At 51.7% G+C, this 27,630-nt stretch overlaps 6 protein-coding genes across 6 annotated transcripts; 2 read left to right on the top strand and 4 right to left on the bottom strand.

Annotated features, from left to right (window-relative positions):
- Positions 1-2,581: 2,581 nt before the first annotated feature.
- STEHIDRAFT_141969 (uncharacterized protein) lies at positions 2,582-7,042 on the bottom strand. The gene is made up of 4 exons (XM_007308943.1): positions 6,099-7,042; positions 5,417-5,996; positions 4,095-5,326; positions 2,582-4,021 (listed from the first exon to the last, which is right to left on the bottom strand). The coding sequence occupies exons 1-4, from the start codon at positions 7,000-7,002 to the stop codon at positions 2,871-2,873; spliced, it is 3,867 nt and encodes a 1,288-aa protein (XP_007309005.1). The 5' UTR covers positions 7,003-7,042; the 3' UTR covers positions 2,582-2,870.
- Positions 7,043-7,543: 501 nt separating this feature from the next.
- STEHIDRAFT_171642 (uncharacterized protein) lies at positions 7,544-11,050 on the top strand. The gene is made up of 8 exons (XM_007308942.1): positions 7,544-7,769; positions 7,858-8,016; positions 8,191-8,337; positions 8,434-8,685; positions 8,754-8,822; positions 8,896-9,033; positions 9,115-10,652; positions 10,732-11,050. Exons 1-8 carry the CDS (start codon positions 7,614-7,616, stop codon positions 10,829-10,831), a joined length of 2,559 nt encoding a protein of 852 aa, XP_007309004.1. The 5' UTR covers positions 7,544-7,613; the 3' UTR covers positions 10,832-11,050.
- Positions 11,051-11,638: 588 nt separating this feature from the next.
- STEHIDRAFT_65826 (NUDIX-domain-containing protein) lies at positions 11,639-12,284 on the top strand (the record flags this gene model as incomplete). Its single annotated transcript, XM_007308699.1, has 3 exons — positions 11,639-11,725; positions 11,799-11,926; positions 12,008-12,284. 3 exons carry the CDS (start codon positions 11,639-11,641, stop codon positions 12,282-12,284), a joined length of 492 nt encoding a protein of 163 aa, XP_007308761.1.
- Positions 12,285-12,417: 133 nt separating this feature from the next.
- STEHIDRAFT_161404 (nucleotide-binding domain-containing protein) lies at positions 12,418-14,095 on the bottom strand (the record flags this gene model as incomplete). The annotated part of the gene is made up of 8 exons (XM_007308941.1): positions 12,418-12,505; positions 12,562-12,804; positions 12,863-12,897; positions 12,961-13,374; positions 13,435-13,577; positions 13,650-13,692; positions 13,771-13,889; positions 14,053-14,095. 8 exons carry the CDS (start codon positions 14,093-14,095, stop codon positions 12,418-12,420), a joined length of 1,128 nt encoding a protein of 375 aa, XP_007309003.1.
- Positions 14,096-16,611: 2,516 nt separating this feature from the next.
- On the bottom strand, positions 16,612-23,245 carry STEHIDRAFT_171639 (nitrite reductase). Its single transcript, XM_007308940.1, has 25 exons — positions 22,744-23,245; positions 22,388-22,661; positions 22,135-22,337; positions 22,021-22,079; positions 21,876-21,958; positions 21,719-21,813; positions 21,565-21,660; positions 21,154-21,477; positions 21,024-21,080; positions 20,381-20,956; positions 20,196-20,300; positions 20,054-20,141; positions 19,890-19,968; positions 19,605-19,823; positions 19,373-19,509; positions 19,044-19,307; positions 18,934-18,981; positions 18,691-18,866; positions 18,479-18,631; positions 18,162-18,343; positions 17,917-18,081; positions 17,681-17,850; positions 17,182-17,606; positions 17,019-17,127; positions 16,612-16,953 (listed from the first exon to the last, which is right to left on the bottom strand). Exons 2-23 carry the CDS (start codon positions 22,473-22,475, stop codon positions 17,443-17,445), a joined length of 3,531 nt encoding a protein of 1,176 aa, XP_007309002.1. The 5' UTR covers positions 22,476-22,661; positions 22,744-23,245; the 3' UTR covers positions 16,612-16,953; positions 17,019-17,127; positions 17,182-17,442.
- A 179-nt stretch (positions 23,246-23,424) lies between these two features.
- Positions 23,425-26,983, bottom strand: STEHIDRAFT_134312 (nitrate reductase; the record flags this gene model as incomplete). The annotated part of the gene is made up of 11 exons (XM_007308939.1): positions 23,425-23,487; positions 23,616-23,923; positions 24,013-24,202; positions 24,263-25,097; positions 25,162-25,575; positions 25,633-25,706; positions 25,765-25,893; positions 25,996-26,285; positions 26,348-26,442; positions 26,542-26,642; positions 26,723-26,983. The coding sequence occupies 11 exons, from the start codon at positions 26,981-26,983 to the stop codon at positions 23,425-23,427; spliced, it is 2,760 nt and encodes a 919-aa protein (XP_007309001.1).
- Positions 26,984-27,630: the final 647 nt, after the last annotated feature.

The following is a 27,630-nucleotide window of genomic DNA, read 5'->3' as shown; positions in this document are numbered from 1 at the left end:
TCACTGTTCCAGTACTTACCAAAAACGGAACGTAACCCTCCCCTCCCCGTCCCCTCCCTTCCGCCAATCGCAAACCTGCACAGCCACTCCCCCCTTCCCCTTTCATTCCTCCTTATTCCTCGTGAAACTTGAGACCAGTGCATGCTCGCGATACGCCTACGCTGGGAGTGCCACACCAATCATAATCTCCAGAGGGGCCTTCCGGGGTACTCGTCCACCCGGCCGCAGACCATCCGCCGATGGCGATTGGCCGTACGAGGCCGTACGACGCAAGGTAGTGGAAGGCAAGGCAATGCAAGGTGGTAATGCAATGCAGTGGAGAGCCGCAGGGATATATAAGCCGCAGGTTATTTGTGCGGGTCGCCCTTTCTTTTTTTCTCTGTATCTTCGGGCTGACGACGGCGAAATTTTCATCTAGAGCGTGGACTTGCCTCACCTTGTCTATTGTGCTTTGTCTCACATCCTTCCTCCCGACGAAGAGTACGGCCCATAACCTGGAGTGTCGACCCTCAGGACCTGGATTATGTTCTCGAAGCCAGGCTCTGTCGAACCTCGTCTCGACCTCATACGCCTCGCGTTTCCTCTCCTTTCATCGCCACAGACATCCTGATGTTACGACTGCGAAGGACATCCGCCTGTCTTCCTTTCTCGAGGATTGCTGCATACTGTCCATCGACCTCTGTCCTCCCCGCTTTCACAATCAACGACGAGCCAAATCTAAACCCTGCCTCCGTTTGGCGATGTGTCACATCTCCATCCTATACTCCGTCAATGTCGTAGACGCGCATGGCGCTCGCTCTCGTACTTATCCGCCGTGTCTGAGGTCCTATCCAAGGCTGGGACTGATGCCTGATACGCTTGGCCGGATGTGATACGTGTCTCGTCTCGGTCTCGGTCTCGTTGCTCTCGCTCTAGGACGAACGCATGTTGGACTGAGCTCGACTATCATCGCTTGTTTCTCTTAGCTGCTTGCATGGTCGTCCCGATTTCCATACAACGACCCTAACGTAGGCGCCTAAGCACAGCTGTTTGACACCTTCCTTGTCTTCCGGAAGGACAGGACCGTGCCTGTACCCACCGTACTCTTTTTGGGAGGACAATCATTGACGTTACTCATTTGGGGTAGTGCACCATGGCAAGAACGTGTCCATAGTATGTATAGTACGCATCTTCCTCATACAAAGACCAATACGAATCGCCATTTATTGCATCTCCTATCCTATCGTACGATAAGCCCTCCCGCTCTGACGAAGCGGTGCAGTAAGAGCTTACACCTGCTGAGTGAAGCCTCGGACATCTTACCCAATGCGCGCACAACTCCAAACTCCTTTCATGGTGTCCTTCCGGTACTACTCAGAAGGGTGGCACCACTTTTCGAGCATTCTGATTGCTGGGACACAGTTCATCCAGGGAAAGTCGAACGGGGAAGGATTTGTTATGGCCAGAGCGTCCAGAACGTTATATCACTGACACAGATGATGGATGGCTGCTGTGATTCACGGTGTAAGCTGTAAGCACGGCGGTCCAGGAGGTTGTGTAAGATGATGACTTACTGAGGCGCTCGCCTCGAAAAGGGTGTGTGGCACCGCATTCTTGCACCCGCAGGACTCGATTTCGAACAAAGAGCGTTGGTATGCAGACCAGAGGGATGCCGAGGAGTACGACGCGTCCGAGAGGACTCAAAACCTCGAGCTCAGGAAATGGTATACTTAGAAGCGTGCGATCAACGGAATGGCGGAATGTGGCGTTCCTAGGTTCCCCGCCATGAAACAAAATATTATGTGAGCGCCGTAAATACTGTAGCCACAAAGAATGTAGGACCCGATCCACGTTCCACCGATACGAAATGTCTGTTGAAAGAATAATGCACTGACGCATTCCCCGGAGCAGAAGATGTGCAACTTGAATTGTACCCTCAGGCTTACCCTAACTTGAACGATAATCTACACGAACTACTATAGTCGAACGTTAAACCTTCACGTTCACTAAACTACGCCACACTGCGGCTGTCCGGTTCAGACTTGAAGTCAATTGTATTACGATCCTCCTACCGGTGAGTCCTGCGAATCCCTCATTGAATATTGAATACTCCACGAGTCGTCATCGACGTTCCCTCCTTGTGTTCAGTGAGAACGCTGGGAAAATTAGACGGAAAATCACGCCACAAGATTTTTTACTACCAACTAGACGAAGAGGAGTGAGTCGATGACCGTCGTGTAGGTTGAAAGCCGCATATACGGTCACACTACCTGCATATCGGCTACATACACCCATTGAACCAATGGTGAGCAGGAGACCCCGAATACCCGTAGCGCTACTCCTAAGTGAGCGGCGTAAAGGCAGCGGTCAAGTTTGGGTCAAGTAGTTAGGTAGAAGAGTTGGGAATACGGGGAAAACATCCACTTATCTGGCAAAATACTAAGAAGCCGAAGAGGTAGCTGAACGTCCTTCTTACTCAGGCAGCCTCGAGATCCAACGGAGAGAATGTGTGAGCCCAAGAACCTTCGACATCATCTATTTTTCTATCCTCGTCCATGACCATCTCCCATAATTTAGATATGCGACCAACACGGAGCAAGCAGAGATTGTGAGCTTCCTATTGTCTGTACCATAAAGTCCAAGTAAATACATTCATAGATACGGGAATCAGAGAGGAAACTCAACGGACACGGACAGCGAGCTCAAGAGCCGAAAACCAGAACATAAGAGCGAAATCAAGAAGGAAAACTATATGGTATGACAGCCGGTATACCGTATTTAAACAATTAGGTGACAGCAACACGCATGACAAGAAATATATTTACCAAGGTCCACATTGTTTGTGAGCTTCTAGCCCTGCCACACGCCACACAGTCAGGGTGAATAAGACCTCATACCCTCCTCGAGCCACTCCTCCCCTGCCCCTGTACCTCCATAAGCATATCCACAACTCTATCTCTCGCCTCATCCAACTCACCACTCAGCCCAAGTGCCGCACCTCCGCCAGCACTCGCCGACCCACACCTCATACTCGCTGCTGCACCCTCGACACCAGCCAACCCGATCCCATCAAACACCTCCGAGTCCAACGCCACTCTCAGCGCAGTCCTCAACTTTGCGTTCCTCTTCGATGGCGAAGGCGGTGGCGAAAGCATTACGCTGACACCGTGCCCGGCAGATGACGACGAAAGGACGGCGGAGGGGAATAAACGGCGATAGAGAACGATGGCGCTCATGAGCGTCCTGAGTTCCGCTTCTTCGACGTCGACATCCAATGGCCCATTACCAGACGAAGACGACGAGGAGCTTGAGTCAAACGTCAAAACCTCCTCATGCCTCACGAAACTCGGCTGCCCGATCTTCTCAAGCAAGACACAAAGCTCCTTCGCCCTCCCTCCAAGCTCGACCCCAGCCTCCACACACTCCTTCAACTCCCTCTCCTCCAGAATCTCCTTCTTCGGATCATAAATCACCGGCGCATCCTCCTGCTGTCTCTGCTGCTCGAGCGCACCAGGGACGGAACGCACGAACAGGAGCGCTGCGTGTTTGCGAACGCGTTCCCGGATGAGAAGCGTAGCGAGGACGGATAACGGCGAATATTTCTCGAAATCGGGGAACCGGCACTCTTGTCCCTTGTTCCCATCCGCATCTCCATCACCACCAGCATCGCCGTCCGCACCGAGAACAGCGTCGAACTCGTTGTCCAACTTCATCCTATCCTTGTTCATATCCTTCGACACACTCGAGTTCGAGGTCGCAGGTCCGACTCTCAATCCCGCGATCCTCTCCCTCGCCTCCTCGATCCCCATATTCTCCACGACCAACCTCTCATAAGCTCTGATGCTGGTAGCAGCAGTAGCGACGATATTCTTCGCCTTCGCACGGGAAGCGGCCTTGTTCCACAGACTGTGAGCTCGAGATTTAGAGAGTGGGTAGGCGATGAGGGCGAGTGTAATGAGATCGTTTGTCGAAGCGGCGAAGGCGGAGGTATGGGTCGTCATGCCGTAGTAGATGAGGAGACGGGTGGCGAATGGGGTATTGGCTATTTCGACATTAAGTCACCAATTATCAGTATCAGAAATGGACGAAGGAAAGTGAAGACGAAGTGAACTCACGTTCCAGCGCGACCAACTCGCCCAACCGAACCCACGCCCTCTGCTCCAACTGCATCCTCTCGATGCCCCTCCCCCTACCCGCTTTACCACTCAAACCCCCACCACTCACCGCACGAACAATCTTTCCCATCGCACCCCCACCCAACGCGCCCACCAAGCCCAGAAGGCCCTCCTTGATACCAAGAGCCTCGCGCAGACGGGAAGCTTCGTCGGCTGCTGAAGGAGAAGCGCGAGAAGAGAGCGAGAGAGCGTCGATGAACGCGAGGCGGTTGAAAGTATCGGTACCAGGGAACGAGAGGGAGCGGGGACGTTTGACTGCTTCGGACGTCGACTCTGACTCCGATACGGAGGAGGTGGAGGAAGTGGGAGAGGGAGGTGGCGTGGGAAGTGTGGCGTCCGCATTGCCTTGATGGACAACGGGTCCGAATGGTAAGAACTTGGTGAAGCGCCGGATTGAACTGGGCAGCCAGGGCAAGACGATGGAGAAAAATACGAGGGCGGAGACGAGGAGATGGAAGACCTGGACGAATTCTTGCCATCCGAATCCAAGGCCTGACCCTGTCGACGAGGACGGAGAAGGGATGTGCACGGCTGACGCAGGGAACGGCGAGTTGAGAACTACGCCAGAATGCGTGTGATGTGTCGAGGCGGATGAAGTCGACGAAGTGAGGGGAGAGCTGAAGAACGAGAAGAACGCAAAGACGGCGAGGAGGTATTGTGGTTGCTGAGGTTGTTGCGGTGCTTGAGCCTGAGGCGGTACGACGACGTTCCCCGTCCCACTTTCAAACACGATCTGCTGTTGCTGCTGAGCCACAAACGACTCGCTCTGCACCACCGCCGGCGCCACATTCTTCTTCGGCCTTCCCCTCTTCCTCTTCTCCGGCTGCTGTCCCGTTCCCGTCGCTGTCGACGTCGTCGGCACCTTATCCTTCCCGACTTTCTCCTTCTTCACCGTCTCCTTCTTCTCTTTCACGACCTTCGGCTTCTTCCTCGCCCTCGTTTTCTCTTCTTCATCCCCATCATCGCTGTCCCCATCATCGTCATCGTCACTCATACCTCCACGTCCGTTCGCGTTCTCGTATTCGAGCTCGTCACGCTCTGGTCCGCCGAACTTGGCGGTCCATTCGCGCTCCCATTCCTTCAGGAGAGCGGGACCTCCGACGAGTCCGGAGATGAGCGAGCGGAGACCTTGTTGTTCATGCTTGAGACGTTGCTCACGACGTTTCAGGACACTACATCGAATGAACGAGCAGACAACAAGTCAGTATACAGGATAGACAGCTCCCAATTATTTTGCCGGAAGATGGGAGGAAAAGACGCACCGAATATACTCCGTCGCCTTCCCCAGCACATTCGCCTTACTGATCTTCCTCGCGACCTTCACCCCATCCACGATGCCCCTCTCATCCACCACATCCTTCTCCTTCACCTCCTCGCCACCCTCCAGCCCATCCTCAATAAGATCCGAGGACTTGTCCTTATTCTTCTTCTGATCCAAAACCCTCAGCGCGGGCACGGCGTTCTTCAACGATATAATCCGTGCATTAAGATTAGTGCGATATCGACGTTCGATGGTCGTATGGCTCGTTTTCGGACGGCCACCTATGACCGTCGTCGTGCCCGGTGCTGCCGCACTGGCAGTAGCGCTTGTACCGGACAAAGTAGACGTGGGGGCGAGAGCGGCGTTAGCGGAAGAGGGATCAGAAGGGGGAAGAGAGACGAGGTTTGACGTTGAGTTTGGTGAGGAGGCCGCGGAAGGAGAGGTGTTGGCTGAGGTGGGTGGGGACGGGGAGCCGCTGATGGAGGATGTGTTGGAGGTGGAGGTGTGAGGTTGGGGGTAGATTGTTTGAAGGGTTGTGTTTGAGGGGTTTCGAGGGATGGGGAGTTTGGGGGAAGTCGAGCCTACGGGTTTGGTGTTTATAAGTTAGTTTGGTTGAGGAAGGTCGAGTATTGTAAGAGGCCAAGGAGTAGAGGCTGAGATACTGTGCATAAATCAAAACATACCTCCGAACGACTGGACGGATTGGCCCTGTCCTGCGACAGGGACAGCAAGCGTAACACCAGCGGTCTGCCTAACTCTCTGCGCCAACTCGTCCGCAGGGTCGAGTGTCTCATCGACTTTCTGCTCCAACTGTTCCTCGCCCACTGCCGAATTCATCATCGCATCGAACACTTCACTGAAGGGGTCGTTTTGCGGTGGAGAGTCCTCCATTGAGTTATTGGTATTGGAGCTCGGCTGGACGGCAGCGCTGTGGTCCAATATGGGAGAGAGCGAAGCGCCGGAGCTCGATGAGGAGGAAGTGATGCTCATGCGCCTCTCTCCGAGTGGATGTGTGTTAGCAGATGACGGGTGAAGCATTCCGTCCATAAACTGCGTGAACATCATATCTTCGGAGAAGGACATGCTGCTAAGATCGTCGCCCGAAGACTGCGAGTGCCGTGGGATATGATGTGGGGCGAAGATATTCGTGGTAGAGTCACTTGACGGTAATATCTTTGTGCTGTCGAAGTGAAGCGCAGAAGGCTCGATGGCCATGGAGGAGTTGAAGTCAAGTTCCATGGGCAGAGAGAAGTCAAAGTCCATAGATGAAGGGTCGAACTTTAAGTCTGAGACGCCGGCAGAGGGAGCTGAGGGATCTTGTGGCCATAGGTTCGTGAACTGTGACCAGTCGGGTGCGGGGCTCGCACCGCCAAACGATGATGATGAGTCTTCTCCACCAAACGACGAAGACGAAGAATCGGTGTTGGAAAATGTGCCGACGGATTGGAGGAGGAAGTTGAGAGGGTTAGACGGGTCGAGGGTGTTACCGTCCATAGACTGAGTCGCAGAGGACTCTTCTCGCTCTTTCTGCTGGTGCTGGGCCATGAAGTCGTCGATAGAGCCGACGGCGGAAGACGCTGAGGACATGATGTCGTCGGCTAGGTAGGGAGAGGTGGTCGTGGTCGGAAAGAAAGAACGGTGGAGGAGGAAAGCACAAGAAAGAGTCGATTAACAAGTCGTACCACATCCAGATGACACCACTTCACCACAGCGGGGCGCCGGCGCTCTTTTCGGCATGGATCCTGTGCATGTCAGCGGTTTCCGGAGGCATTTTGGGCTCAATCCGTCTCCAAATGTTAAGCATTATGGCAAACTCGGATCAACAACCATTTATTTTGGTCAAACCTGGCTGGCTTGGGAACTCGCCTTTTCCGACCGGCGGAGGTATCACCTTTATCCTCTCCTGGTCGAGAACAAGCTCAAGCTTGTCGTCGTGTTGGGCTTCCCTATAAGTAACGACAGATATTATAAAAGTATACACGATGGGCCGTCTCCACGACGCCACCCTAATTGACCGCCTAGTTCCCATGATGATACTCATGGCACTCACGAGGCGTATTGTTCACCGCACTTGGAATCATATATATGCCGAACCCTACCATCCGCCTCCCCTCAGCACCTCAGAGACCGCCCTTCACTAAGGTTGAGCTGTGATCTAAACTTCCTCTCTTTAGTCTCCTCCATCGATCATACAAAAGATGCCTGTGTGTCCATCTGAACTATGCGGTCAACGAAACACGATCTTCTTCGACTCGCTCGAGGCGCTTATGGGCCACGCCCACGAAAGTCGACCCCAACATCCGCTCTGCGATCCTTGTCAACGCGTTTTCAAAGACAAACTCTCTCGTCAACAAGTGCGCAACTTATCTTACTGTTCTCGCCACACCGCTGATCCCTTTTTCGTTCCTTATTACGTTCTTCAATCGGTCGTTGTGGCACCAGCACATGGATGCGAAACACGTTGTCCACTGCGATAAATGCGATCGCAAATTTTATTCCCCGAGCGCACTTGAAGCACACTTCCGAGCCTCAAAAGAGAATATACATCCCAAGTGCCGACGGTGCAACGCAGGTATGAGGGACAGTACCGCTCTCGCCACCGTAAGTACATGCCATGATGGACTCCGTACCTACGCCCTCCTACAGTCGGCGAGTTCAGGGCGAAGGTCGTGCCACACTTTCCAAGTTCCGCTATCGATGAACGCGCAAAAGCTAACACCATTTGTCCTTTTCTTCTTCGTTTCTTCTTTCCATCTCGCGACTTGGATCTAAAAGCATATGCAAGTCGAACATACTCGCGTCCGGTGCTGCGAGATGCCGATGTTCAAGGACGAATTGCCAGACCATTACCTCAAGTGGCCTGCACATCCACACTGCGAAGAGTGTAAAGTCGGCTTTGAAAGCCAGGCTGGCCTTGACGAGGTGTGATTTCTTCTCCTTCTGACCCTTTCCTTTGTTGCGAAGTGGCACATCGAGATCTGATGACTGGGTCTCGGGGACGAATTCTGTTTTATGCAGCATAACAGAGTGAGGCACTCGGTCAATCCGCCAACATGTTCCATTTGCGAGAAACCATTCCAATCGGTAGAAGAAGTGGAATATCATGTTGATGTGGTGCACCCGGTCGTCCCAGTCCAGCCGACTTGCTCTATCTGCGACAAACGGTTCCGATCTGAAGAGGAACTCGGACGCCACATGCAGGAAATTGGCGTTCACCGACGGTGCGAATGGTGCTCTAGACAGTTCAAGGACATGTCTGCGGTCATTGAGGTCAGAAATCAAACTTCATATCAGTTGACGTTTGTCTTGAACTGACGGAACATATTGTAACTTGATAGCACTCCACCATTGAGCATATGTCGCCCAAGGCGAACACGCCTACCGCCACTTCGAGTGAAAGCTCGAGAGTGAGTACTCTAGGATGACGTTCCTGTCTCAGAATCTGTAACATATATCTGACTTAAAATTTGCTCTTTCCAGAATCCGGGTGCCCAAACACCTCGCGCCAACCCAGCACTCCAACCAAGCACCCCACGAACGTCCACTCTTCCATCCCGCGTCACAAACGGTATCTCTGCCATCGGCTCCGAGCGACGTCCTTTGGTTCCCACGTCAGTTGTATGTCTCCATTAAATTATTGGTGTGCAATGTATGTGGGCTAACTTCACATATTATGTCGCTCGAATTCTTTCATACTAGACGCGTCCAGAACCGGTCCGATCTGGCTCAGCACAATCCTACTTCGAACCCTCCCTCCCTACCCCTGCTCCCGCACCTGCACGACCACTGGCACCCATGGCGCCATCGAGATCAACGACAACGACAATGACAACGACACGTACGGCCATGAACCTCACGCCACCTAAGCCCGAGAGACCATCACATCGCCGCCCGGACTCCACCATCACCAACAGCCTCCAACACGGCTCCAGTACTAGTGGTACGAGTACGACTCCTGCCGCACCAAACCGCTACGACCGCTCCCTCGCCCGAACGTTCGACTTCAGCGCCAGCCCCACCACGACGATTTTCCAGGCCAGCGACTCGGCCGGGAGCGGGTCTCGTCCGTCTTCGACTTTGCCCACGCCTAGAGGCTGGGCTATGCCTGGTCCTGGCTATGGCTACGCCTTGGGGTCGGAACGTACGATCGTCGATGTGGCGAGCATGCACGCGACAGCTGGCCCCGCCACAACAGTCACACCCGCGCCAACCTTCGCTACCGTCGCCGCCACGTCGAATGGGAACGGAAACGGGCATATTCGTGGGGTGTCTAACGACTACGGCCGTGTTGTGATGCCTTCTCCGTCGACGTCTGAGTATTCGGATGTGGATGTGACGGATTGGGTGAGGCGCACTACTCAGGGTGGCCGCAGCGTTAGCAATCCTACCATCACGAACGCTGGTACTCCCGAGCGTGACCTCGCCAGCAATACGAATGTCAACGGCAACACCACCCCGAACGGCAAGCGCGTCCCCACCCAACTCTTCGAAACTCCACCTTCTTCGACACTGTATCCCTACCGTATCGAGCAAACCCCGCCTGCCATGCATGCGCACTCGCACTCGTATCCTACCTACGAACAGAACGGCAACAACAACGTTCATGGCGGGCTTACAAGCGGACCTTCCTCCCCTCCTGCATCATCCCGCTCAAAACACTCCTTCGCCGAGACCCCATCCGGAGACCTCTCGAATCATAATCTCTTGAACGGAAGCCCGCTGCAGCCGATGAGGGACGTCATGGGGCTCGGTCCTTCTACTATGACTTCGATGTCGGCTGCTATGAACATGAACACTCGCGGCGATATTGCTGCCGCCATGGCCATGTTAAACGACGATAACGCAGCGAGGAACGGGAGTCCTGCCGCGAAGGGCGCAGCTGGCACTGGTGTCACTCCCATGTTGAGTCGCACTGCGAATGGTGGTCCTGGGTCGGCCGGGACCAATCGAAGCGCTATTACAGCCACTCGCTTGCCTACGTTTTTTGACGACGACGATGACGATGGAGAGGATGAAGACGATCTTGGTGTACCGCTGGAGGACTCGCCGAAATCGCAGATTCGGGTCTTGGGTCCCAGTCCGGAGCGTCAGACTCAGAGTGCGGGGTTGAATGGGTCGGGGAAGAATACGAGGAGGAAAAGCGGACCGTCTTTGCCTTCGTTCCATTGTAGGTTGTGTTTTAGCGACCCGTGCGAGGAACCGACGGCGACTGTTTGTGGACATATTTTCTGTAATCGGTGAGTCCTATCTTCTTTTGACCTTGTCTTTTTCTGGTCGAGAGTTCTTGTTGCTGATGATGTGTTTTTGACGATTTAGGTGTATTGTGGAGGAAGTTAAGAGGAAGCCGGTTTGTCCTGTGTGTCGGACAACGGTGCTTTTGTTTGCCATGTTGAAGCTCGATGTTGTTGATGTGTAGATCGCTTCATTCGGGTTTAAAGCCATGATTTTTCGTACACTCGTAAGAAGTCTAACACCATCTTGCCGATTGTTGCTTCGGTAGTCGAAACAGAGTCACGGTGGCTCTGTTTCTTTTGTTTGTTTGTGTGGCGCCGTGGGCCACAACTACGTGTAAACTTCTAGAGTGTATACCTACATTATCTTGCTGCCTCACTCATTTGAATGTTTGCTGGATACCTCATATCAGATGACCCTGAATAGCCTTCCAGTTCGTAGATAAGCTTTACTGAAAATGCTCAGCAATGGAGTGGATGCGGATTCAGCCTCAGCCGCAAGTCCACTCGGCAACACCCAGCAACTCTTCTTGTGGCCCCACAACCACTGTCTTCTCCTCGTTCTACCATTCCTCCCTAAGCTCATCTTTCTAGCTCTATACCCTATACCCGTAACCCTCATACTTTAGATCGTCAATATTTACAAGCCACAATGACCTCCGACAGCCTCCCACCAGCAATGGAAGACGTCACGATTAAAGGCCACATCCAAAAAGTACAAAGCGGCGGTTCAGCTCCTTGGCTTCCCGTCAATAGCAAGCGCTTGTACACGAACGCGTTTATTGTACAAGATGGGAAGGTAAGTCGAGTTCGGTGATCACACCTTGCATCTGCCGAAGAGCGCATCGTTTGAGATGGCCGCCATCTTGGTTTGCGAATGATTAGCTCCTGTTGGGGTACAAGAAACGTGGGTTCGGAGCGCACAAGTGCGTCATTTCGAGTGGTCTTTTTCGTCAGACAGTATACAGAAATAGTTTCAGGAATGTACTCATATGTGCTCCTCGTGCAGGTACAATGGATTCGGAGGTAAGGTCGAGGAAGGAGAATCTACCATAGACGCGGCTAAACGCGAACTCAAGGTAAGATAATCATTCGCTTGAGGCGCACTCGGTACCACTCCTCAAGGACATACTTAACCAATATTGATGGTAGGAGGAAGCAGGCATCGATGCACCTTTGGAGCACTACGGCACCTTCGTCTTCTTGTCCGAGGGAGGCCCTGACTGGGCCTTTCAGATTGAGATATACCGTGCGGAGGAATACAATGGCACCCTCGTAGAGTGAGTGTTGATTACGAGTCGTCATCTGACGTTGCCCAACGCTCATATTGTCGAGCCTTCTGCTCACGTCCTGCACTGCAGAACGGACGAAATGTGCTTCCAGTGGTTCTCCATTCCAGATATGGATCCTCAAGAAATGTATTTCCAGACCAGTCCCACAGTCGCCACAGTTGAACCCGAGGTGGCGCTCGGACCCATCCCTTTCGATAACATGTGGGAGGCCGATCGGTATTGGATGCCGCTATTGCTGGCGAAAAGGCATTTTGTTGGGAGGACGGACTTCAAGAAGGTTGGGGAGGATAGGTTCGAACTTCAGAAGTGGTGGTTTGGTGTTAACCCGGACGAGAGGAATGCATGATGTTCAGGAAAATCCGTTGTCACAATTTTTCTAACGACGCACGGATGGTATACATGCTATATCGAGGAGCACAGAGACATATCTAGCTTACACGATAATTCGAACTGCTTATTTGCACGCTACCCAAAGGGAGTCAAGTAGAAGATGCGAGAGACTCCTCGAGCAGCTTGAGCGCTCTTGCAGCTGAAGCCCAAGACGACTGGAAACCATATCCACCATGCCTATATGATATCAACGTTAGGACAGGAAAGTACTGGTACGCAAGGGCAAGTCGTACCCATAGTTTGAGATGACTGGCACTGCGCGTCCAGTGCTCGGGATATCCACCATTTTGGTATCCAAAAGTACCGTGTTCTTACGGGCGGGACGGAAGCCACATCCTTCTTCGATGATCAGCGCTCTCAGATCGTCGATGGTGGGAGCACGAATACTAGTGATAGACGGAGGGGCTAAGGCGGGGCACATTATGAGTGCACGCTCGAGAATATCCGTCGTTGTTTCCGGCCGAGGGATAGGATACCTGACGGGGTTGTTAAGTCACCTCGCTGGTCTATTCGATATCGTGGATCGGTACCAACCAATCATTAACTTCTCTTGTCCCACCAACGATGACCTACACCAACGTATAAAATGTTAACGGTCAAGAGTTACTGTCGAAAAGAGAATCGTGGCTTACATCGCCACTATAACCCCTGGGGATGATATATGTCTTTGGTCCTTCTTCTGTCACCCATGCTACGCCGAAATCCACCCAGGGTGCACGCAACATCACAGTTTGGCCGCGGATCGGATACATATCCTGATCCTCGATCCCTCCTAAAGACCGAGCCCCGAGACCGACGCAGACAACCAAGGCATCCACGGGTTCTTTTATCTTACTCGGTGGTTGCGAGAAGACGCGAGGTCCACCTTCAAGGATCTGATTGATGTGTTGTACGGCTCCTCGAATGATCTTGCCCCCACCCGACATGAAGCGAGCAAGGAGGTAGGAAAGGTAGGCCGGTGTGTCGATGTTAAGTACGGTGCAAGTCACGCCGGCAAGAGCGCCCTTGATGCCCGAGGGGATAGCGTCGAGAGGGAGATGCTGGAACTTCATAATGACACAACTACATGAGAACAGCCAAAAGGCAGAAACTATGGGTAAACTTACATCTGGCATGAAAGAAAGATAGTCCGGGTCCTCACGCTGGATGGTGTAGTACTCGGTCTGCTTTGCTCTGATGAAACAGCGCTGTGCGGGACTTCCTTCTGCAGAGAGCTCCCAGAGCGTCTTGAACGTCTCTTTCTCCAGCTCTGTCGAGAGAGACAGGGGAGAAACGATAAAGAGACTGATTATTTTATGATGGAAAGTTCAGGGCGACTTACCTGCCTTCAACGGATATTCCGGTGAAGAGACATGATGAGCACCCTAGACGGCCACCGTGCGCAATATAACGATTCGTAAGTTGTAAACTGTGGAACGCGAGCCCAAAAATCAATCGCTTACTGCCCAAAGACTCGTATACTTGACCGATTTCGGATCAGTAGGGAATTGTTCTGCAACGATGGTGACTCGGTATCCTCCTTGCTCTTGGATCTTTATGGCAGTGGTCAATCCGATAACACCTGGTACCAAACCCGCAGATTAGTTGATTCATCGGAAGCTACCATCTGTACTTTCAAAGAGGACGAGACGGCCATGCTACTATGCGGCTGGCCCTGAAAGATACGTGGGCAAGACTCCAGAAAATGGTAGGCCACGGCATGTAGAGATACAACTTGTACGCACCCGCACCAAGCACAACAACGTTCTTTTCATTGGAGGTAGACATGATGTCGATTTAGTGGCTCGTAGCAGCGAGACAAGACGAACTGACGGCTAATTGTGGTTGTTGAAATGAGATGCAAACTTAGGAGACCTTTAGGACTGAAGGACTCATCCGATACTTAAGTACTACTACGCATGCGTATTCGATAAACCCAATCTTCCGATAATCAAGACTTACCTATATATGTAGTAGTGAAGCTTCAGGAAGAGTGATGCGATAGGAGAAGGCGGGAAGGGTGAGCCGCCCGGTCAGATACTGGAAGGACGACCAAGCGGAACAGTCGCGGGAGGCGATGGCTTCCGATCCTAACAAAGCCAAACAAGTCGCCGCCACTGGCACAACAAACAAACAGGAATCAACTTCGTGGCGCAGATGCTGACACCGCGACGGCGATCTTTCACTTTCCCGCGTTCTCGCCCTCCTACCTCGCAACTCCCACCGTACAACTGCACTGGTTGACAGTGTAATCGATTTCGATAAATCGAACGAAAGCTCGTTGACCGTACTGCCAACGGGAAGAGCGATCAACAAGAAAGTCTGGTGCAAGCACGGTAACACGATCGATAGGGTGTGGGGCATCTCCAAGCGCTCGCTACAAGTGGATTCCAGCATTTCTCCTTCGCTCGAAACAAATCAGTATCCACCCTCACTAACGTCCGTAATGTTGAGCGATCTATTCTTGCCTGGGATCTCTTTGTCCTCTTTCTTCTTCTTTTTATTTCTTTTTGAATAACTATTCATCTAGGCTACTTTGCACATATACAGTTTCTGTGACGTCAGCACGGCACATCATGCCCCAGGATGAGGATGTACACCGTAGACCCCATCAACAAATTAGGACCGGGAGCGCTCGCAAAACCGCCCGAGGCCCTGCTGAGCCACAACCTGCAGCACCTCCGTTGAGAGCGAGAAAGCAGACTGGCGGTGGCACACGTCCCAACGGAGAGCCTTCGACGCCTGGTGTACGCAGGCCAGGACCTTCAATGATAACGCCAAACAACCAACATCGTCTAGCCGACGTGAGCGCTCTGCGATTGTCCTTTAACCGAATTATATTCGAACCCGTTCGTATAGGTCTCATCCAGCAATTCGACGCGAAGAGTCTTCAAGAAGACTGCAGGTAAATGTCACGTACATACAGGACGTTTCTCTCATACTCACTGAATGGTCTCCTCATATCCAAGGCCGTGGCCCAGATGCCCCAAGGAACGGAGCATCCAGGATGACCGCCTCCAATTCCCATAAACGCTCTGTCGCCAAAAAGCATCGAACTGGCGCGGACTTTATTGACGAAGATTTCATCCCTCAAAGACGCCTCACAATGAACGCGAGCAGGGAGAAGATCATCAATGCTACCACAGCGTCTGTGCCTCTCGCATACCTGGATCTAAATTTCAATATCGCATACGATGATGATACTCATGATGATGATGAGGAGCGCAGGATGGTTGTTACGTCCGTGTCAGATTCTCAAAAGCTCGATTTTCTTGCGCTGAGATTGCTCGATTTAGACCGGCTGTGCACGCGAAAGACAGACCCCCTGGTTTAGCTCTCAAGCGTCGGACTATCATGCAAACTGGACGGAAATCCACGAAGGGCAATCCAGGTATATATGTCACTACCTCGTTCTTCTCCCTTTGACTTTACTAACACTCTTGTGCCCAACATCGGAAGATCCCGTATTTATTGAGATCTTGTCTGACAGCGACGACGAGGAGGAGGGTCGTGCAACGGCTCGAGCCATAAACTCCAAGAATCGTGTCATTCAGGAACTTCTCGACTATCATGTCTCCCCTCTAGGCCCGAATTGGGTCAAAACTAGTCTTCCATTCACGAGGAGAGCCTTTCGTAGCGGATTTCGCTCCTTCTGTAAAAGAAGGGGAATACGCGTTTCACCACGGGATTCGCCTCATAAACCCGGTATTCTCATTATTGTGCTAGACTCAGACTGCAATGAGGACGATGTCCCGAACGGCAAGGATATTGGGCATAGAGAACGGTTCACAGAGTGGAATTGTCCCCTTTGTTACCATCTCAGCGACGCGTTTGAAACATGGTACATGCTGCACTTTCATTTCGAAAGGGATCACAAGGACTGGAGAATACACTTCATCCCTGAGAATGAACAAGAGGTCCGCCTTGGCTTTTCCTCTTATATTGAACCTGGTTTCTGATGACTGCGCAGGGCTGTAAACTTACAATAATCGTTCCAGAGCGCAACTTGGATGATGATACTGAGTCACCCCCGCCAAGGTATTTCTTCTAAAAGTCTTCCCTTTATGCATCCTGCTTAGTCTCATGTCTTTCAATAGTTCAAGCTCTGAGTCTGAGTCTGATGATGACGACGACGATATATCCAAGCCTACGTCTACCATCGCATCACGCACCCCCGAGGTCATTTCTACAGATTATCATATGCCTCCCGAAGCACTCTCGACTCCCCCGCCGCCCGAGCCGGCAGCTCCGGAGCGACCTCCCCCTCCTGTTCATAAGTTTAATTACTATCAGCCCATCTCTCACAACGGTCCCGCCCAAGATTCCTCCTCAAATAACCAAATACCATTCTCTAATATCCAAGCCGGCGCATCTACCACCGCCCCATCAAGACGCGCTGACCCCTTCGGGCCTCAAGCAGAATCCTACCTCAGTTCTGGCGTACCGGAAGAAAGACCATTATGGTACTCTTGTCGTGTTGGAGGGGCTCAGCTTCCCGATCTGTTGGGGACGTTGCCGATGAAGGCGTTTGGGAAGTATGCACCGCAGATCAGGGATAGAGAAGAGGAGATGTTCGATGACGAGAGTCTCAGGCCAGAGAATCAAGTCTTGAATGCGCTGTGGATGCGATGGATGTTTTCCCACCGGTGACTTCGCTGAGTTCCTCTGAGTTGCATTAGCGTATTTCCGCTTACATGTCATTACGCTCTAGGAATGGCTTCAAGAAGGATCATCTAAGAGGAGCGCTCAAGTTCGTGGAGGATAATTGGCAGCTCATACACAAAGGTGCCGGGTGGCGTGCGCTTCGGAATCTATTGGTGGTATGGCTATCTTCCTAGCCATTGTATATGCGTATTGCTAATATATTGAGAAAGCAGGGCCTCGGGCTTCACGGCTATCTGGAGTCGAACGAGGTGTCACAAATTTTGGGGCGATACGAGGCGCTGACGAGTATGGACCCAGTGTGATTGACTTCGTAATTTTAGTATTGGAACATGATACAGATATGGACATTACATGAAGATGACCCATTCACCGAATTGTGGCGAAACAATTTGCGTAGTGACAGGCAAACTATTGCTCTTGGAGGCGTCAATGCTCCTTGGCGACAACTTGACTCGTCACCACTCGATCCCTCACCACTCAAGCTTGCTATTTCCGCATTCCCCTCCGCTACACCCTGCATTTACCTCAATACCTCCATCGTGCGTCATTCCATCTCTGAGCTGGCCGTCAAATCCAACAATCTCGATCTTCGTCGCTGCATTCCGGCCAAGAGCTTCTGCCGTTGCCTTACGCACTGTATAACATAACACACAAGACGAACCACGCTATCAGCATTTTAGATAGATTGAAAAGGGCGTCATCACCTACCCATCCACTTCGAGCTCCCAATTAATGCATCCAATTCATCCGGCGGTGGAAGTTTGACCAATAGATCTCCACTCCCAGTCTCATCTTCCTTCACCTCGAACGCGAGGACTTTGTACTCGTCGTCATTCAGGCAGTCACCGGTGTCAAGACGGAAGTTGCGTTTGTGAAGACTGACCCGAGGTTTGGAGCATGTAAGTAAATGAAACATCAAAACAAACAAAGAACCGGTGACTTACGGACAAGAAACGTAGATGTTCCCGTTCTTGTCGTCTCCTATGATACCATGGTCGAGAACGAAGGCACGTTTATGAGGACACATCTGCTGTGTAGCGAAGTACCCTTTCCTCGGTACATGAAATATTGCAAGTTGCGAGTCCTGCCCGTACCGTACTGCCGCGCTCCTGTAATCCATCACAGAAGAACGTCAACTTAGGCGTCAACAGTTCCATGGATCTGCACGCGGTGGATAAAAAGCACGAACGTCGTATTCTCATCATTTGGCATTAGATCTTCTACCGTCGCCATCTTCACCCAGTTCCACTGCTCTGGTGGTGTTGAAACTTGGTTTGCCTCAAACTTCTGCCCCGGAAAGCTTTTGGGCCAGTCGGCGGGTCGGTGCTGGCCCCGTTCCACAATGATCTCGGTTTGTGGTCGGGTCTCGTCCTGCCCGAGTCGATGAATGCAGGATGGCGGTAATTGACATCGCACAGAGTATCGGAGAATGCCACAATGAATACCGCAAAGACATCAACAGTGAGTGACACTATGAAACAGGAATGAAAGAGCAACCGAGCGTACGGTGTTTGCAAACTGCCTGAACTGCTTCCGAACATCGGGGTCTGCTACTGCCTTCGCCCACTCATCCTCGTACGTCCCTATCAAGGCGTCCATCTCTGCCTCGAGATCTGCACATATACCCAACTCGTCATCCAAGATGATCTTCTTCAGTTTCTACATTGTTCGGATTGATGAGCCTGTGAGCCCATACTACTCGTACAACGACGACACACCTCAATGCCACCTTCAAAGCTCTCTATCCACCTCGCTGTCCTGGCAAGCCTGTCCGCAGTCCGGATGTAGAACATCAGATATCGGTCGATGATGCGAACAACTTTTGAGGGCGGTACGTCTGCGGCAAAAAGGGTTGCATGTCTTGGATTGGCGCCTCCGTTGCCACCTACAAAAACTGCAACCAGAAAAATATCATAAATATTATAGTTTATGTGAAGGCCGAGGAAAACAATGATAATCACTGTTCCACCCCTTGTCGGTGGCAATAAGCCCGAAGTCCTTGCCTTGCGCTGAAACACGGATGGATGTTGAGCGCATGTAACCGGCTGTAACAAAAAGGATTGCAACTCACCTTCTGCACATTCCCTCACGCATCCACTAACTCCTCCCTTGAACTTATGCGGACTTCGCACCCCTCTGTACCTGTTTTCCAACTCGATCGCCAACCCGACAGAGTCACCCACTCCATACCTGCACCATGTGGTTCCCACGCAGGATTTGACCGTACGTAGTGACTTGCCATAGGCGTGGCCAGATTCAAATCCTGCGTCGATGAGCTTCTTCCAGATTGCGGGAAGGTCTTGCTTCTGGGCACCGAACATATCGATGCGTTGTCCTAAAAAGCAATGCAAAAGAACGTGACGGGGCTGTGGTGACGAATGGACGGGGGCAAAGGCTTACCTCCGGTGATTTTGGTGTACAGACCGTATTCTTTCGCTACTTGCCCGATAGCGATCAGGCCTTCAGGCGTTACCTCACCACCCGCAATGCGAGGGATAACAGAAAATGTTCCGTTCCTCTGGATGTTTGCCAAAAAGCTGGTTGTTTGAACGATGATTAGTTCCTAATCTAAGCGTATGGCCACGACAAAAATAGCGAGCAGTCTGGGAGAAGTACGCGGACATCCACTTACCGATCATTCGTATCCTGCAACCCATGGTGCTCGGGCTTCATAATGTGCTCGTTGTACAACGACGATAAGATACTCGCAATGCCCGGCTTGCAGATCTCGCAACCTTGCGACTCCGGATTTACCCCGACAGTCTCCATGATGGCCCTGAAATCCTTGAACTTCTTGATCTTGACGACCTGGAAGAGATCGACGCGCGACATGTTGAAGTGAATGCAGAGGCTAGAAGAATATAGACATGCCGAAAGCCTGAGGACGGCAAGTAAGCGAGCGACAAGAGAAACCTACTTGTTGTTGAGTTCTTGACCGAATTTCTTCATCTCGGCCTTGTAGATGCTTGTAACGAGAGGTACACAGCCACCACAACCTAAATCGCATTTCGAACATCAAATTGTATCGACAAGATGCATCAGCGATGTATGCGTTAAGGTAGAGAGGTTTGAAGGACTAGCCTGATCCAGCCTTCGTCTTCTTTTTGATTTCAGAAAGGTCTGTGATACCTTCGCTGATACATTTCTTGATGGCTCCTTTTAACACATTCTTTCAAACAGGCACGTAAGTGATGGTTGAGAAAGAGACTTCCGCGGGACATACGTGGCATGAACAGATCTGAGTGTCATCGTCCAGATCTGCACCGTCATCATCTCCGGCTTTCTTTACACCTATGATGAACTCCGAAGGTGCTACCTCCAGCTTTTTCTAAAAAGAAAGACTAAGTATTCTTAATATACCGGGAGGTTTTTGAAAGGGATGTCAGTGTGATGTTTGAATGAACAGACCTTCTTTTTCACGATCGACACCATCTTCGTGAAATCACCGGTTTCTCCAATCATCATTCCGCCAAGCAGATATTGACCATCGGCCGTGAAGATATACTTCTTGTACGTCGATGAGAAGGGGTCATGATAGGTCAAGCATTTGACCGGCTCGTTGCTATTATCCCGCTTCTTGTGACCATGCCCTTGATCTATTCCCGCACTTCCCGCAGCAGCACCGTTGTCTTCGCCGTTGGGTTTCTTCAAAGACACCGTCGATCCTAAGTCCACTAGATTCGTTGCCTGTTCGATCCCTGTGGTTTCCCAGACCTTGGCCGCTCTCTCTTTCGCTTCCGCTCCTTTGACCGTAGCCTTGTCCGCATTATCCGAAGTTTTGTCCACGCCTTGGGTGGCAGTGGCGGCGGAGGTGGGCCCAACTCCGGCGGAAGCGCTCTTGAGCGACTTCGCGAGGGGCGTGTCTCCCATGCGACTGTCGGCAAAGTAATCACCGAAGGAGGCGACGTCGACGCCCATGAGCTTCAACTTGGTGGAGAGATCGGGGTCGTTCATTTTACGCGGGGCATGTGAGTCGGTCTGGGTCTGCGAGTAGAGACAATAGTGGCCGGTGAGTAGTGAAGGCAAAGAGGGAGCGATGTCGTGTACTTACAAGGTTGAACGAGAGGATATCCGCCATCTCCACTCCGGGAGCAATCAATCCGTACGTCTGACCAACAAATCACGATCGTAAGTGTTAAGTCTACCAAAGCAACGGAAACAATTCGCGAGAATGAACTGACTTTCCCCTTCCAACTTGCGCACTCTCCAATAGCATAGACTCCCTCCGCACTCGTCATCAGATCATCGCCCACCTCAATCCCTCCTTTCTCCGCGCACTTGATACCAGACTTCCTGGCCAGATCATCTCTCGGGCTGATGCCAATAGCAAAGATGACGAGATTGGAGGGCAGGATGGATTCACCGACTTTGAGACCTTTGTAAACCTCTGAACCAGTGGCGGAGTCGGTAGAAGTGATGATGTCGGAGGCAGCGGTGCGGGTGTGGACTTTGACGCCCATGTCTTCAATCTTGCGGAGGACGAGCTCGCCAGCAGGAGCGTCAAGCTGTAAAATTATGAAGGAGGAGGGGAACATAAGCGTTGAGAGGAAGAGAGAAGGAGAAGAATAGTTGGTTAATGATTCGCCACACACCTGACGATTCAGAGGGTATGGTTGGCGGATGACGATCGAGACTTCATCAATTTGGGGCATATCGTAGACGGCTTTGGCGGCTTCGAGACCCAGAAGCTGACCCAAAAGGTCACTGATAAGAAAGAGAACTGGGTAGTCAAGATGTGCCACATACCCCACCACCAATAACAGAAGCGCTCTTGACTTCGGGTCGCTCCGAATAGGCAATGATGGCTTCAAGGTCTGCGATATTCCTGTAGACGAAAACACCTGACTTGCATAATCAATATACATACTATTTGTGATTAGGATTATATCCGTGTATGCCATACCTCTAGTCTTCTCGGCGCGCTCCAGAGAAATGTATGGAGGAAGGCCGGCTCCCGAGCCTGTCGCAAGAACGAGGATGTCATAACTGAGCGAAGGAATTTCAGTCTGTATTTTAGAAAATCAGATAACTAGAAAGGTATTACGCACTCGAAGGCATTGTTTCTTGATGTATAGACCTTCTTTTTGGCTGTGTCAACACTCGTTACCTATTGTGGCGTAAGCACAACCGCCCGATATCCACCTTCAGGAGATGAAATTGACCTGCTCTCCGACATGAAATGAGAATCTATCATTTTCCTGCTCTGCATACCAGCTCGGACTGTTGAGATAGAGGTTCTCCACGCTCCGATGCTGGAAGTACTCTGTGAGTCCCACGCGATTGTACGCAAGATGGGTCTCCTCGCCACATGTCACGATCGAGTATCGGCGTGCCTCGTCAAGATTGAGCAGTTTCTCGATAAATGCTACGATGGCTTCGTAAATGCATTACTGGATAATCTGGTGAGGTGCGTACCTATCCCGACCATGCCAAGGCCCACAACGAAAACAGTCTTCCTCGGCATTCCATCACGACTCGTGAAGGGCGATGCGTCAGAGCTCATTGGGATCCAACAAGATCGAGTGATGTTGAAGGCGAGGTTGTGAGTCTAAGGCCACGAAGACGAAGTAGTATATATGGGACGAAACCCAACTCTGTTTCCGAGAGGCAGATAGATACCAGTCTGAGAGGTAGGGCGGCGTCGTTGGCCTCCCTGTGAGTGAGAAAAGCGCGTAGGGTATTCGATGATCTAAAGAGAGTTTCAGTCGGAGGGAAGGGGAGAGGAAGTGGCAAATGGTGGCAAAGACATCCCAGCCGGCTCACATACTCACCTCAGATTGTATCATTCATCTCCTTGCTGAACGGCTTTGTATAAGCAGTGGATACACGGCCAACTCTCACTTTTGCTCACGATGTCCTGCAACCGCCTCCGCGCTACTGTGGGCGGCAAACGTTTAACCCGAGTTGTCGCAGTAGATATAGAGTTTCGCAAGGAAGAGGGAAAGTGTATTCCTAGGGGTCAGCCACCTGGCACAGATAGTATCCGTGGGATGGAATGAGGCTTGAATGAGCGATATCGCTTCTCTTTTGTTCTGGTTGACTAGCCGTGGGCCTACTCTCCGCCTGGGCGCACTGACGGGTTTACGTTCGCCTGCCTTAAAGTCAATGACCGCAAGACGCCACTTCCTAATAATCTTGGGCGTCGCCGCGAGGTGCAATGGGGAGTAGACACGGGAGGATATTACGCATCCAGCTGACTTGGTTGGCCCAGCTGAAAAGGAAAAGTCTGAACGACCGTTGGTCAAGGTTTATCAGGATCAAGCGGTCCAATCAAAAGAAGCATATGTCCGCGTAATGTCGGAACAGTATATCTGTTGGTGAACGGGGAAGCAGGAGTTCGTGGTGTTGCTAGACCTTGGACGTCGAGAGCAGAAATTTGCTTGAAATTCGGAACCAAACGTCCTTCAAGTTGACGGCGGCAGGCCCGACACTCTGGCGCCACAATTACATTTTCACGCTATTTGTAGAATGAACTTGTCCAGCGACTGATCTACGATGACCTTGTTCAAGCCTTTCTACGCAAACAATGCAAAAAAAAAAGAATTCTGAGGGAAGTTTACGGTACACCTTAAAGCCACGATAATCAGAACACGACCAAGGACTTCTCGATATTCCAAGCTAGAGCGGTCAAACCAGGCTTCACCGTCTCCTCAATCATCTGCTCCGGCCCACAAACCAGGATCAGGTTATCGTCAGCCGGCTCTGGCATATACCTCTTCAGCATGTCTTGCGTGATTCTTCCTCTACCTTCCTTCCATCCCTCAGGAGCGTCGGAGAGGACATAATACGACCGAAAACGATCCGAACAGATCTGCTGTGCAAGCGATTTGAGCTCGGAGTGGAGGAGGATGTCATCCTGCGTCTTGTTGGCATTGAGAAGATAAATTTCGGTCGATTGGTCGCCCGTATCGTTGATAATGGTGCGGAGTACTTGGTATATCGGCGTGATGCCTGCGGATAGAGATGGGAAAGGTCGACTTGTCAAAAACCAAGAACGAGCGACGGGGAGATATTACCAGGAATGATACGAGGAAACCTACCACTTCCACCACAGATCATGCCAATATGCTTCGCCTTGCGCTCTTTTCCGCGCCACCTAGCCACTCCGCTGCCCAACCATTCAAAACCGCCCAACGGACCCTTGAACTCCAAATGATCACCAATACAAAGCTCTTCGAATCCCAGTGTCATTTTTCCTCCCAGAGGGAACGCAGTCGTAGGATGGTATACCTGATGGAGAGCTATGAGCAGGCCAAGCGGAAAACTTAGATAGATATTCCAGTACTTTACCTTGATGAGCAGGTCAAGTATCCCACAAGTATCCGCCGAAGATACAGGTGTATACGCCCTCTGGACCCAGTCCTTCCTCGCATCCACTACTTTGTTCCTCTCACTCTCCGTCTTTCTCTGCAATCTTACGTACACATGTTGCCCACAGGGCAACCCTAGCCTCTGCTCTGGAGTCTCTAACTCGAACCTAAAAAGCTTCGAATCGTGCGAGACCTTCTCCACCGCGACCAGTTTCGCCTGCTTCCACCTCGGCTGCAAAAAGACTTCGTCTGGTCCCCGCCGGTCTTCCTTTTGCACCGCTACCGCATGATTTGGTGTGGCACTGATGCTCGAGGTAAGCGTACCAATGTGGAATTCTTGGAGTTGGACTTTAGCAGCGGTGGAGTGAATGGCCATGAAGTCCTCTGTGGCGTCCTGGCCCGCCACAATCGTGATCGAGTCCGAACCGCCGGGATGTTTACTCAAGAACGGTGTGGCGTCGTATACTTCTCCCTCGACAACAAACCATGGCTCTTCTGCGCTCGAGTGTGCCTCAAGCTCGTTCGCTGTGATCTTACGATCGACACCGGCTTTGGTCATCACAATGGCGGCGGTAGGAATGGCGGCGGTAGGGGTGGCAGCGTGAGCAGACTCTGGTATATACCCGGAACGTCCGACGACAGAGGGAGAGGTCGAGACAGCGGAGATGAATACAGGGTCAGAGACGTCTTGTCCGAGATTTCTGAGGCGTTCCATCCATCCTGGTTGGTTGTCGGGCATGGTGGGGTGCTCGAATCGGAGGATGATGTTTTCCTCCTCTACAGTTCGGTGAAGGGCTACACGGAACCACCAATTGCTGGTGGGAAAGGAATCATGAAGAGTCAGCGACTTTCTGATACAAGACAGAAGGTGAAACCGACTTCATCATCCCTGTAGCATTCCAGTACATGCTCTTGCCTTGACCATGCAAGCTTTCATCCATCGCCTTCACCGCAACACTCCCCGCCTTCTCGAGGGCAGATAGAGGGACGTCAAGATGCCAGAATGACCAGCAGAAACACTCCTCGCGGTCCGTCAAGTCGAGTGTACCCAAAACGGGATCCTTGAAAGCGCGCTGGCGGAACAAATCCTCCGGGTAGGTGATGGCAGCGAGAAGCCACGTCTGCCCTGCGTCAAGGGTGATCTCAACTCGAGTGATGCGCCGACCACCGCCGCCATAGGCGTAGCCAGCCAGTCGGTAAGTGTTCGAGCTTTCATGCGCATTGAAAGAGATTGTTTCATTGTGTGCAGGTTTTGCGATGGCGGAGTTTGTGTTCAGGTCGGTGATGATGTATCTGAGGACTGGGGTCAAGATATTATGGACTTAAGCATATATTCGAGGCATAACTTACCGAGGGTCATACCACCATTCTCGTTGACTTCGAGCAATTTCAGGCATAACAGAGGACGGAAGCACTTTATTATCCTACTTCACCAATCAATCTCGCAGCCAACTTGGGTCTGACATAATCAGGATAGCGTACCCAGTAGTGTAAATGGTGGGAGCTCTCGACATGCGAAACTTCGATCTTCTTGAGCCACTTGACACTGCGTCCTCCAATTTGGCCTGGGACGACTAATCTTAGCGGATAGCCATGGTCGGGTTCCAGCGGCTGTCGTCATAGTTAGCATGAGCGCTACTACCAACACATACATGCATGGAAGATAGAAGCAGCAACAGAGGGGTAAAGACCAACTCAAGACTGAGTACTGACCTGACCATTCATTGCCCAAGCAAGTAACATCCCCTTGTCCTTGTTCTTTGCCCACTTATACCTCTGGCTGGTCCCATATTTTCCATCAGGTAGATCGTCTGCGCCTTCAAAGATGACATGTTCGGCACGCTTGAATCCTGGCTCGCCAAAGGTGCCTTCGGTCACAATATCGAGTTTAGCGAGGACGTCCGCAAGGTAAACACCGGTGAACAGAGAAGTCGAAAGGCCTGCAGCACCCCAGCTGAACCCAAGGCTTTTACGAACAACGTTTTGTTCTTTGCGGCGGTTTCCTACGGTTGAGTATGAAGATCAGATACCCCACAGCATGGATGATACAACGGGTTCGGCGCACCAGCACATACGAGAGTGACAGGGAGAGTGACAGTGTCGAATTGACTGGGATCTTGGAGGTCAGTTAAGGTGAGCGTCAGCGGTTTCCGAACGAGCCTGAAGTGAGGCGTGGGAAAATAATCAACAACACTAGACAAACTTGAAAAAGCGGAACATTGTTCGACTTCTTGCTGTCACGAATGACTTTTCGCTCACCCAGAGATCGTTATAGACCAGGATTCTGCCTCTTGTATCGAGACGCGAGGGACGCCGCCGTGGTTACGGACAAAAAAGAGACGTGATGGCGTTAAGAAACCCTGACAGACAGTATATTAGCATTTTTTCGACTGGCATTGGTCTCTTCGCAGATTGCTGACTATAGTCGAGCAGCACTTACCGCTTCCCACAGGTCTGGCAGGGGCGGTTCGGAGTTGAAGGGCCAGCGCCCAGTTAGTCTAACGAGCCGTTCATCTCTGACGATCCACTGGTCTGGAGTGCCCTTGTCCTTTGCGTCCTGCTCTGTAGGCGCATCACAAGAAGGTAAGGGAGGAAACTCTTTCGGCAGTTCCGGTACCTTTGTCGCAGGCCTATCGCTGATGAGCTGTCGTGGCACGAGCGACGGTGGGTAGAACGGTGAGGGCCAAAGACCTTGCTTCATGTATTTCTGAGTAAAGTCGTGTGACGTTCTTTGAACTGATAGTAGGTCCGAGAGAGGTGGCGCTTTCGTCTGCATTTGATGGTGCAATCAACGAAAGAGAATGAATTCAGGTAGGTGTGTTCGCCTTTCCACATATGTGCGTACATCCACGACCTGATGCAATCGTCGCAAACTTCTTCCAGCTCTGGACCTCTTCTTGTAAAGCAATGTCGTAACTTGGCTGGCGCTCATGATAAGGGCGATATTGCTTATGTGAATGTTGGGGCCTTCTTTCCTTCTGCTCCGTATAGACGCAGAGGCTCTCCACTTACGCATAAAATGTCGCGCGACTGCCGCGGGGACGCGCGACTTGGCTACGCCATCCCTGATAAAGTTGACCTTATCCGAACAACTACCAGCCGCCCAATTAAGTATACAATCATTTAGGTCATACATGATCGTCACCGGTGGTTCTAGTGGATGGGTGTCCATAGGTGTTCAGAACGGCCTCAAATGAGTTTCGGCAATTCCGAGTCTGCGGCAGAGGCATTCATGGCCAACTAAGGCCTGGATCTGCGCGCATAGGTCAGGTTCAGGGCAGAGACCTATGAATACCCTCTCACTTACCTCCTCCCTCCAGAGACGCGCCTTTACTTTGAATCTGTGTC

The sequence above is a fragment of the Stereum hirsutum genome (genome assembly GCF_000264905.1).
Source record: "Stereum hirsutum FP-91666 SS1 unplaced genomic scaffold STEHIscaffold_16, whole genome shotgun sequence".
In the NCBI taxonomy this organism is placed as follows: domain Eukaryota; kingdom Fungi; phylum Basidiomycota; class Agaricomycetes; order Russulales; family Stereaceae; genus Stereum; species Stereum hirsutum.
This window is presented reverse-complemented; position numbering and strand designations above follow the sequence as displayed.

Coding starts and splice junctions, on each gene's coding strand:
- STEHIDRAFT_141969 (XM_007308943.1), bottom strand. CDS start 7,002: ATGTCCTCAGCGTCTTCCGCCGTCGGCTCTATCGACGACTTCATGGCC. Junction 5,327..5,416: donor AAGGCGACGGAGTATATTCG/GTGCGTCTTTTC, acceptor CATTCGATGTAG/TGTCCTGAAACGTCGTGAGC. Junction 4,022..4,094: donor CGAGTTGGTCGCGCTGGAAC/GTGAGTTCACTT, acceptor ATGTCGAAATAG/CCAATACCCCATTCGCCACC.
- STEHIDRAFT_171642 (XM_007308942.1), top strand. CDS start 7,614: ATGCCTGTGTGTCCATCTGAACTATGCGGTCAACGAAACACGATCTTC. Junction 8,823..8,895: donor CTTCGAGTGAAAGCTCGAGA/GTGAGTACTCTA, acceptor TGCTCTTTCCAG/AATCCGGGTGCCCAAACACC. Junction 9,034..9,114: donor CTTTGGTTCCCACGTCAGTT/GTATGTCTCCAT, acceptor CTTTCATACTAG/ACGCGTCCAGAACCGGTCCG.
- STEHIDRAFT_171639 (XM_007308940.1), bottom strand. CDS start 22,475: ATGAGCTCTGACGCATCGCCCTTCACGAGTCGTGATGGAATGCCGAGG. Junction 21,661..21,718: donor CTTCTGTTATTGGTGGTGGG/GTATGTGGCACA, acceptor CTTTTGGGTCAG/CTTCTGGGTCTCGAAGCCGC. Junction 17,851..17,916: donor AACATCTACGTTTCTTGTCC/GTAAGTCACCGG, acceptor ACCTCGGGTCAG/TCTTCACAAACGCAACTTCC.